The sequence below is a fragment of the Sapajus apella genome, unplaced genomic scaffold, assembly GCF_009761245.1.
Source record: "Sapajus apella isolate SASKATOON/1434 unplaced genomic scaffold, GSC_monkey_1.0 scaffold108, whole genome shotgun sequence".
NCBI classification, from domain to species: Eukaryota; Metazoa; Chordata; class Mammalia; order Primates; family Cebidae; genus Sapajus; species Sapajus apella.
The window spans coordinates 5,281,555-5,291,737 of NW_022437048.1; the positions used below are offsets into that span (position 1 = coordinate 5,281,555).

At 40.1% G+C, this 10,183-nt stretch overlaps 1 protein-coding gene across 1 annotated transcript in view; it reads left to right on the top strand.

Annotated features, from left to right (window-relative positions):
- Positions 1 to 4,381, top strand: part of AMBN (ameloblastin) — a 14,512-nt gene extending 10,131 nt beyond the window's left edge. The window contains exons 8-13 of the mRNA XM_032259335.1: positions 16 to 54; positions 181 to 219; positions 794 to 853; positions 951 to 995; positions 1,405 to 1,449; positions 3,690 to 4,381. Coding sequence (XP_032115226.1) covers positions 16 to 54; positions 181 to 219; positions 794 to 853; positions 951 to 995; positions 1,405 to 1,449; positions 3,690 to 4,232 — 771 coding nt within the window. The 3' untranslated portion in view covers positions 4,233 to 4,381. The remainder of the gene's footprint in view (positions 1 to 15; positions 55 to 180; positions 220 to 793; positions 854 to 950; positions 996 to 1,404; positions 1,450 to 3,689) is intronic.
- The last annotated feature ends 5,802 nt before the right edge of the window (positions 4,382 to 10,183 follow it).

The following is a 10,183-nucleotide window of genomic DNA, read 5'->3' on the forward strand; positions in this document are numbered from 1 at the left end:
TTATCTATAATATAGCTCCCAAGAACGGATTTTGCTGATCCACAAGGCCCATCAGTAAGTACAGATCTCAATGAGGCACTTCTATTTTTTTATTATTTGTTCAGTTTTTCTATTTTTTATTTGCACTTATCTTTTTGTTCATTTTTTGACTGATAGTTTTAATATTTATCTGTGATACAGCTCCCAGGATTGGATTTTGCTGATCCACAGGGTCCATCTGTAAGTACAGATCTCAACAAGACACTTCCTTGCAAAAGCTGTTCTATATTTCAAAGAAGAAGAGTGGGGCCGGGTGCGGTGGCTCAAGCCTGTAATCCCAGCACTTTGGGAGGCCGAGGCGGGTGGATCACGAGGTCAAGAGATCGAGACCATCCTGGTCAACATGGTGAAACCCCGTCTCTACTAAAAATACAAAAAATTAGCTGGGCATGGTGGTGCGTGCCTGTAGTCCCAGCTGCTCAGGAGGCTGAGGCAGGAGAATTGCCTGAACTCAGGAGGCGGAGGTTGCGGTGAGCTGAGATCGCGCCATTGCACTCCAGCCTGGGTAACAAGAGAGAAACTCCGTCTCAAAAAAAAAAAAAAAAAAAAAAAAAAAAGAAGAAGAAGAGTGAATTTTTTCATTGTCCCATTTATTCACAAATATGAAATATAATGGGTTCCTTTGCTTTTTTAAATATTAAATACTTATTTCCTATACTAATCCATCTGAAAATGTGTTTCATATAGCTCAGAAATTACCATAATGGGGATTTTGCCTATGTGATTTATTTATTTTGTTTTCCATCATTTAAAGATTTTCCAAATAGCCCGTTTGATTTCTCGGGGACCAATGCCACAAAATAAACAATCTCCGGTAAGTTTTTTTTTTATACCACATCTCTGTTTGCAACTTACTTAAAAGTTTTTCCATTGGAAAATGCACTTTGTGATAATAATTGTATTTTATTTAGCTTCATCCAGGAATGTTTTACGTGCCTTTTGGAGCAAATCAATTGGTAAGTCCGTATTCTATAGAAAGTATTGTTTTTAATTAAATGTTATCTTAAGAGCTAAAATTATAAAATCTAGGTGTCACACAAGAGATTCCAAATAAACATTCTCTGAATGCCTACATTAGTCAGGTGGCACATTTCCTATTTGGATAATCCTGGCCAGATACACACACACACACACACACACACACACACACACACGCACGGGTATTAAAGAAAAAATAAATTTTAGATCTGAATTATCCAAGCTGGCTACATTTATTCCATAATGACTCACCTCTCCACTTTGCTCTGCCTCTGGACATAGTATTAATATTAACGTTTAAGTGAAAACTAAATAATTTTAACTTTGTCTTGAGTAGATAAGAAGGTAGCTGATTCGTAATTTGATGCAATATTTCTTTTTGAACAGAATGCCCCTGCCAGACTTGGCATCATGAGTTCAGAAGAAATGGCAGTGAGTAATATCTTCTAACTCTTCTTAAAATAGTAGCCAGGGAAGAACAGTCACTTATGGCTGACTGCGAGATGTCTGCCATGAATGTAGCCAAATGAGCATGTGACTCAGATTTTTCCACTCCAAAAACAAAGCTTAATTCTGAAGCAATATCCAAAAGATTTCATCATAGTTCTTATATAATCTTTCATTTCTGGGTGATGACTATTCTTGAGCATAGAGTTTTGCCCTATTGCTTGTGGATGAGCAGAGGACAAACCACCCCTTGAATGGCTGTCATTGAACAATAAACACTTCAAACCAAAAGGATACGTGTGGTTCATACAGAACTCTTATTCTTTCTGAGACCATTTAACCCCTCAAAAGATCAAATTCACAGCATTACAAGTAATTCAGACCTCAAAATTGAAAGACCAAAAAGCAAAAGAAAATCAACCAAGTTTAAAATGTGATTATTATAAATGGCAATGTGCATTGTCAATGAGAGTATACTCCTATTATGTTATTATTCATGCAAGTTTCAGATTTGAGATCTAATAAAGCATACAGCTTGACTTTTTTCCTAAGAGATTTTTTTATCTGTTGCATCTGTTAGAGCACAAGGCAAGACAAAACAAAGCGATACTAATTAACAAATCATTGTCAACTGCAGATCCTATGGAGTTAATAAACACACACATATTATCTGTGAAAAAAAAACTTACATCTCAGTATTTTTGAGTGCCTTCTGTGTGCCACCCACATAGGAAAATGATATAAACAAGACAAGATTCTTGGTTTTGTCTGGGCACAGTGGCTCACGCCTATAATCCCAACACTTTGGGAGGTTGAGATGGGTGGATCACCTGAGGTCAGGAGTTTGAGGCCAGCCTGGCCAACATGGTAAAACCCCGTCTCTACTAAAAATACAAAAATCAGCCTGGTGTAGTGATGCGAGCCTGTAGTCCCAGCTACTCGGAAGGCTGAGGCAGGAGAACCGCTCGAACCTGGGAGGCGGAGGTTGCAATGAGCCAAGATTGTACCCACTCCAGCCTGGGCAACAGAGTGAGACCCTGTCTCAAAAAAAAAAAAAAAAAAAAATTCTTGTTTTCAAGGAGTTTATAATCTAATGAATGGAAAGGATAGGTACAAAGACAGATATCTAATGTCAAAATCATGGGATAAAAGTAATAACAGCTTTATTAGTGAGAGTCAGAGAGAGGAAGGGCAGCTAGCCCAGCCCAGGGATTCACAGCATCATCCCTGGAGGAGATTATGTGAAAGCTGAGACTTAGAGAATGAAGAGTCAGGAGAAAGTAGAAGGAAAGAATATTATATCTACATAACACCAATATAAGTGGCTGGAAATTCAAAATTCAAGTCGGTATTAATTGCCATCATATAATATCAATTATTTCTATTCTGCCTCATTCCCAAAAGATTTTTCAGAGTTTATGAAAAACACACAATAAATATAACCAAAAATTGAAGGTAGGATTTAAAATGAGTTATAATTTCAAGGAAATCAGAATATAATATGCAAGTCACACAATCCTGCTCAATTGCTACAAACAGCCTAAGATTTTGGACCTCATATTTCTGGCAGCAAAGGTAAAGAAAGAAACATGGTCAGTTCTGGAATTCTATCTGTCCACAGAAAGAAAATATTTTAGTTACTCCAGGGAAGTCAAACTTTTTTCTTAAACTTTGTGCTTTAAGAAAATAAAAGTCTTAGCTGCACACAGAGTCTCACCCCTGTAATCCCAGCTGCTAGGGAGGCTGAGGCAGGAAGATCATCTGAGTCTAGGAGTTCTAGATCAGCTACATAATGATATCCCTAAAAGAAAAAAAAACTTACATGGAACTTTATCTGGGGGACACTGAAAAATGCCATTAACAGTATTCTCCCTTAACAAATGCAGTTATGACTTTCAGTTCTTAATTGTTTTATGATGGTAGTACCCATTGTAATTGCTTGTTTTCTTAAAATTAAATTCAAACTCACTTTGCCTCAAGTCTTGCTTCTGCTCTGCTATCTCTCTTTTGTGGAAGTGGCCTTCCCCTACCCAGATAAGTGCAGAATCCTCTTCATTATGTTTCAAAGCCAGTTTAGTGAGAAATTAGCACACACAAAGCTATCAGCCAACTTCCTGTTCTCTACCAGTTTTTTAGAGATCCTTGGTGAATGTGACCAGGTATAGTTGCATGGTATAGTTAATAGCATGTGATAATGGTATCTTTGATGAATGTCTTTTTTCCAGGGAGGGAGAGGAGGCCCAATGGGCTATGGAGCCATGTTTCCAGGATTTGAAGGCATGAGGCCCAGCTTTGACGGAATGCCTCACAACCCAGCTATGGGCGGTGACTTCACTCTGGAATTTGACTCACCAGTGGCTGCAACCAAAGGCCCTGAGGGAGAAGGAGGTGCACAAGGCTCCCCTATGCCAGAGGCCAACCCAGACAATCCAGAAAACCCAGCTGTCTTTCCAGACCTAGAACCTGCTGCCCACGCAGGGCTCCTTGCTGTCCCTAAGGATGATGTTTCCACCCTGCCAAGAAGCCCTTCAGGGAAGAGGAAGGGTGCCCTCAGCATCACCCCAGCAGCTGCTGACCCACTGATGACACCTGAATTAGCTGATATTTATGGGACCTATGGTGCTGACATGACCACATCCATGGATTTCCAGGAAGAAGCAACCATGGATACCACAATGGCCCCAAATTCTCTGCAAACATCCATGCCAGGAAACAAAGCCCAGGAGCCCGAGATGATGCATGATACTTGGCATTTCCCAGAGCCCTGACAGCTCTAAGAGATTAGCTACTTTCTGTATGCACAAGCTTCCCAGCTTTGTCCCCACAGTGTACCTTTTTGCTAAAACACTTATTACCCTTCTGCAGCAAAGGCATTAAAAGTGCTAAGCACATACTAATAAACGCAAGTGGCTAGAAATAGTGTAGGTCCCCTTCTTGCTTTCAATATCTTGTTGAAATAAAACGTGTCAATTGTCTCTGTGATTTAGAAATACTATTAATAATATCAAAGCAATGGTCTAAGGGTCTCAGCATTTGATTCACTGTTTCTTTGCTGTCTTAAGCATTATAGAATTTCTCTTACTAGCATGACACTATTATATCCAGAAGATGTGGCACTGCTTTGCCTAAGCAAAGGCACATATTCTCATAATTCTAGGCTAATTCGTTTAAACTTTATTAAATGAGGATTGGTAGAGAACTCCTGACTGGTATTACTGAGTTTGGTATATTGAATTTACAGTTCTCATTTATAGAGTATTTTATTTGATCTAGTAAAAATATATAGGCTATTTTAAATAAAGAATTTTTCTCACTGAAATTATCAGGAATTGTATGCTTATTATTTATATATATATTTAAATGGTTCAAGAAAAGCATACTCATCCTCTACCTTTGCTACTCTTTAACTCATTGTATTCAATTCATTCATTCGTCATCAGAACTTTACTGAATATTCATGTCCTGGTTTCAGTGAAAGGTATCAGAGATACAGTCCCTTCCTTCAAAGCTTACTATGGACACGACTGACAAGTAGACAGTCACCATAACAAAACCGCAGGCCAAGCTTAATTACTTTACATATATTATCCCACAACAATACTGCAAAACAGATACATTCAACCCCACAGCACATGTGAAAAGTGCTATGAAAAGGCCAAGCGCAGGGTGTTCCTGGAGCCACAGAGAAGAGGTGCCTAACCCAGACGGAGGGGCATTGGAAGGTCTAGGAGAAATCAGACAAGTTTTCTCAGAACAGTGTCTAGAAATGGCTTCAGGAGTGAAAGGCCTCACTCTCCAAGAGGAAGAAACAGAAAAAGAGCCATGAGGGTTCCATGTGAGAATTAGCTCATTCCTGTGAAATATAATGTGGGAAAGGGGGATGCAGAAAATGACCCTTGCTTGTCACCAGGGCTAGGTGTATATGGAGCAGAACCATATGCCTGAATTAAAGGGCTCGCCTTTGTAGGATCTGGTCACTCCTACAAAGTAGCCTCCTACCTCACCGTCTTCACTTTCTCCTAAGTGGCCCGTTCCAGGTCTTCGACTCCATAAAACTCAGACTCCTCTCCATCCCTTGATGGAGATTCTGTAGATGCAACCCAGGAAAAAGAGCTCTGAGATGCTTCCCAGCCCAGGGTACTTTAGGAGCCTTCCCAGGAGCATGTAGCCGCCACCTATCGCCTCCCTCTCTTCAAGCAGGGTTCTGCTCATCCTTATTCCATAGACTTCAGCTGAACGAGAGATACAGAAAACAGTTCACCTCCTCTAGTGTCCCGGCAAAGGTGCGAGGGTAGGAGAATGACTCCACAGTAGCCAGCAGATACCCACTGAGATCTATCGTAGCATCCCAGACAGTTTCCTAAAAAGCAGATATAAACAGATCTGGGTTCAAACTTCGGTATCACATCTTATTATCCATGAGACTTTAGAATAGATGTGAAACTTAATCTCTCTGTGCCTGTGTTTTCATTTTCTATAATGGGGCTGTGACCTAGTATAGAGAGTTGTCATGAGAATGAAATGAGACAAAGTATACAGATGAAATTGTTGAATCATAACAGTTTCCTTCTTTTCCAACTGATCCTTTTGGTAAAGAGAACTCAGCAAAACAGCAGCAGCAACAGTGGAAGAATGAAATTGTTCCCATTATCTGATGAATTCGTGTTTCTCCATTAACCTCCAACCATTGCTCTGCTGGTCCTTCTTTGTAATTCAGAGCATGCCTTTATGAGACACGCACACTGGTTTCCCAGGTGAATCTTGCTGTAGCAGGGACTCAAAGTTTGTCTCTCTTATTGACCATCTGGACACTTGACGAGGGTAATAGCCAGATCAACTTTGTAGTGGGGACAACATGTTGTTGAGTCCTTGAATAACACCTATCCCTGCCACCATTGTCACTTCAAATACTGGACCATTGGGCAAACACCAAGGTAGCCAGGGAAAGAGGCTGTCATTCTCAGAAGAAGCAATATGGATTATGGATTATTGACAATTTTCGCTACTTTGATTTTCTTCTACCAGGCATTTACATGAGAAAAAAAATCTTCATACTATGTCCCATCCTGTGATGACTATCCAGACAACCTGTCTTTTAGACTCTCCTTCTCACCAATCATTCAATTTTATTCTTTCCAAGTCCCTGACCAGGTGACCCCTCTGGGACTAACCCTGAGTCAGTGTAGATCTGTATCACAGGCCATCATCTCCTTCCACACAAAATAGACAACCAGAAATTCCATTTAAAGGTCTGCTCATTGAGTGGGGTTGTAGTACCTGGATTGTCCACTTTCTACTGATGCCAGAATACCATACAGAAATCCATGAGCCAGGTACAAACTCATCAGGAGGAAGTACATGCAAGTCTAAACCACTTACTGGTGCAATCTAATGGAGCCCTCCATACCTGCTGGAGCCTGATACATATATTTCCATTTAAAATAAATGCTGCTGCTTATGTTCCATTTTATGGTTCAGTTGATTGTATGTTACACAGTTCAAGATGTGCGACTCAAATAACATAATCACTTGGCATCCCACCGTCAGGCATATTGTCTCTATTAAAATCTTGAAGCAAGGCAAGAACTATTTTTCACAAAGAAACCTCTAAGATTCTGTGTTGTTACTTCCAACACATTTGAGTCTTCCAGGTCATAATGCCCAAGTGACAAGGATGGACCCCTTTCATTATACGATATGCAGTATAGATTACCTTCAAAACACAAAGAAGTCCAATAAGAATTGTACTTCTTTCTTCTTGTAGGATGGTGCAAGATGCAATAACTTGCAAATAACTTTAGCTATCCCAATATCCTTCAGGCTACTAGACCCCTAGAAATGCCATTGGCACCATGAATGTCTCAGTGTTTATCTTCTACCCTCTGGCTTATCACTTCATGTTAATCAAATCCTATTGTATTGTGTCTTCAATGTACTGGATGGGCATGGGGTTCTATGCAATATAAAGATGATCCAGGACCCTCGGGACTGTTAGGATAGATTGCAGGAGAGTTGACATAGTCCTAGGGCGAGAGAGTATAAATTTACATTGTTCCTGTTTTTTAAAAGTAAACTACTTCTGGTATTTCTTACCGATTAAAATGGAAAGAAACATCTACCAGATCAATAGCTATGTACTAGGTGCCATGGCTCTGCTAATTTGCTCCAATAAAGTTATCACATCTGAAAATACACTTTCAACTGGCATCACCACCTGGTTAAGTCTGCAATAATCCACTTTTATTCCCCATGACCCACTTAGCTTTTCTACCAGCCAGACAGGTGAGTTAAATGAGGAGGTAGTAGGACACCTTTCCTATATCTTTCAAGTTTTCTGTGGTAATGCTAATCTTTGCAATTCTCCCTAAAAGACTTGCTATCTGTTGGGAGTGAAGAAGAAGGTGGACAGTTTCAAGGGCTTCCCTATTCTTGGCTCTTCCTACTATAGCTTTCATTCCACTGGTGTAAGAATCATTGTGGGATTCTGCCAGTTATTAGATATATCTATTCCCTGGCTGGATGCAGTGGCTCACGCCTATAATCCCAGCACTTTGAGAGGCTAAGACAGGCAGATTACTTGAGCCCAGGAGTTGAGAGCAGCCTGGGCAACATGATGAAACCCCTTCTCTACAAAAAAAAAATTACAAAAATTAGCTAAGCATGGTGGTGCATGCCTCTGGTCTCAGCTACTTGGGAGGCTGAGGCAGGAGGAGAGTTTGAGCCCAGGATGTGGAGACTACAGTGAGCTATGATCAGCCACTGTACTACAGTTTTGGTGACAAAGTGAGATCCTGTCTCAAAAAAAAAAAAAAAAAAAAAAAAAGGGCCAGGCGTGGAGGCTCATATCTATAATCCCAGTACTTTGGGCAACCAAGGCAGGTGAATCACTTGAGGTGAAGAGTTTGAGACCAGTGTGGCCAACATGGTGAAACCCCATCTCTACTAAAAACACAAAAATTAGCTGGGCATGGTGGCTTGCACCTGTAATCCCAGCTACTTGGGAGGCTGAGGCAGGATAATTGCTTGAACCCGGGAGGTGGAGGTTGAAGTGAGCCGAGGTTGTGCCACTGCATTCCAGCCTGGGTGACAGAGTGAGACTCCATCTCAAAAACAAAAACAAAACAAAACAAAACAAAACAAAACAAATCTGTCTCTACTCTTACTTCTATAAGCTTTAACCAGTAAACTATGAAAGCTTCTAAGGTTCAGAACCACTTCCTAATAACCTCCTAGAAAGTCTGGGTATTTCTTTTCCCCCACCCAACTTACACATTCTCCCTGCTTAATTGCTTCAGGTCCCTCTGGAGAAGGCTTAGGGAAACTGTAATGGCATACAATTTGGCCACATTTCAGGGTCCTTCCTCATAGGAACCTGATGTCCCCTCAGTTGAGGGGCTCTGGGTCTGGAAACTATATAAGAAACTATAAATCCCACCACAGCCATTTGAGTTAGGCTTAGTGGACATAGAATATTTTTGTCTTTTTATGTCAAGCAGCACCTTAATAGGATGTCCCTCTATTTTTTTCCTATAGACCTGTGATCAAGTAGCCATCAAACAGAACCCTATTCGTCAAAACATTTTGCTTAGCATTCCATCCTGTGGCTTATTGATCATTGCATCCTCCTTGTCTCTGAAAGATAAGCACCATCCCCTGGCCTCTGTCTACTATTTCAGACTCCTATTTTGCCCATTGACATTCCAAAGTAGCAACCCTCATTATCATATCTAGCCCACGGAGAAAAACCACAGCCTTCATTTCTTAATGCTTTAGTGAAGAAAGTGTTGTCTGGGCTCTTCACAGAAGAAAAGGGTGAGGAGTGAATCTAGAGGGGTAAACGCAATACAGTCAGCTCTCTGTATCCGGAAGTTTTCATCTGTGGATTCAACCAACTGCAAATGAAAAATGTCATTAGACCTACAACGCACATGTACAGACTGTTTTTCTCGTCATTATTCTGTAAACAATACAGTGTTACAACTATTCAGAGCATGTACATTGTATTAGCTATTACAAGAAATCTAGAGTTGATTAAAAATATTTGGGAGTATGTACATGGGATATATGCAAATACTATTTCATTTTATATAAGGGACTTGAGCATCCTCAGATTGTGGTATCCTCAGGGAGGTTCTGGAATCAGTCCCCCACAGATACCAAGGTATGACTGTACATCCATTATACCAATGTGTCAGGTATGGCACACCTACTATTGGTGTAGAGACAATAATCTTTGTGTAGTAAATCAATATTTACTACACAAAGATTATTGGTTTTTCATTTACAGATGCACAAAACAGATTTCTTTTAAAGTAGTTTTTTTAAGTATTGAGTTGTAGGAAACAATATTAAGTAAATAGAACAGGTTGTGATTGGATATGGCAACAATCATAAAGACAGTCCATAAATGACTATGTATATGAATGAACTTCAGGAAAATATTGATTTAATTCAACCTTCTCATTTATGGGTGAAGAGACTAACCGTGCAGAAGGGTAACATCTATTTTGAAGTTTTGGTTGCTACTGGAGGTGGAAGAATGCAAGCCTCTGGATTTCCCATTTGTCATTCTTCCACACAGATCCTCCATAGCAGTAAAGTACTCTTCTGAGAACCTAATGAAAGCTGTGAATTATTATTCCCAAAAATGTAAATGGAAACAACACATAAAGTTCTGCCTACAATGTTAGTGATTACTCAGACGACCCAAAGTTCATAC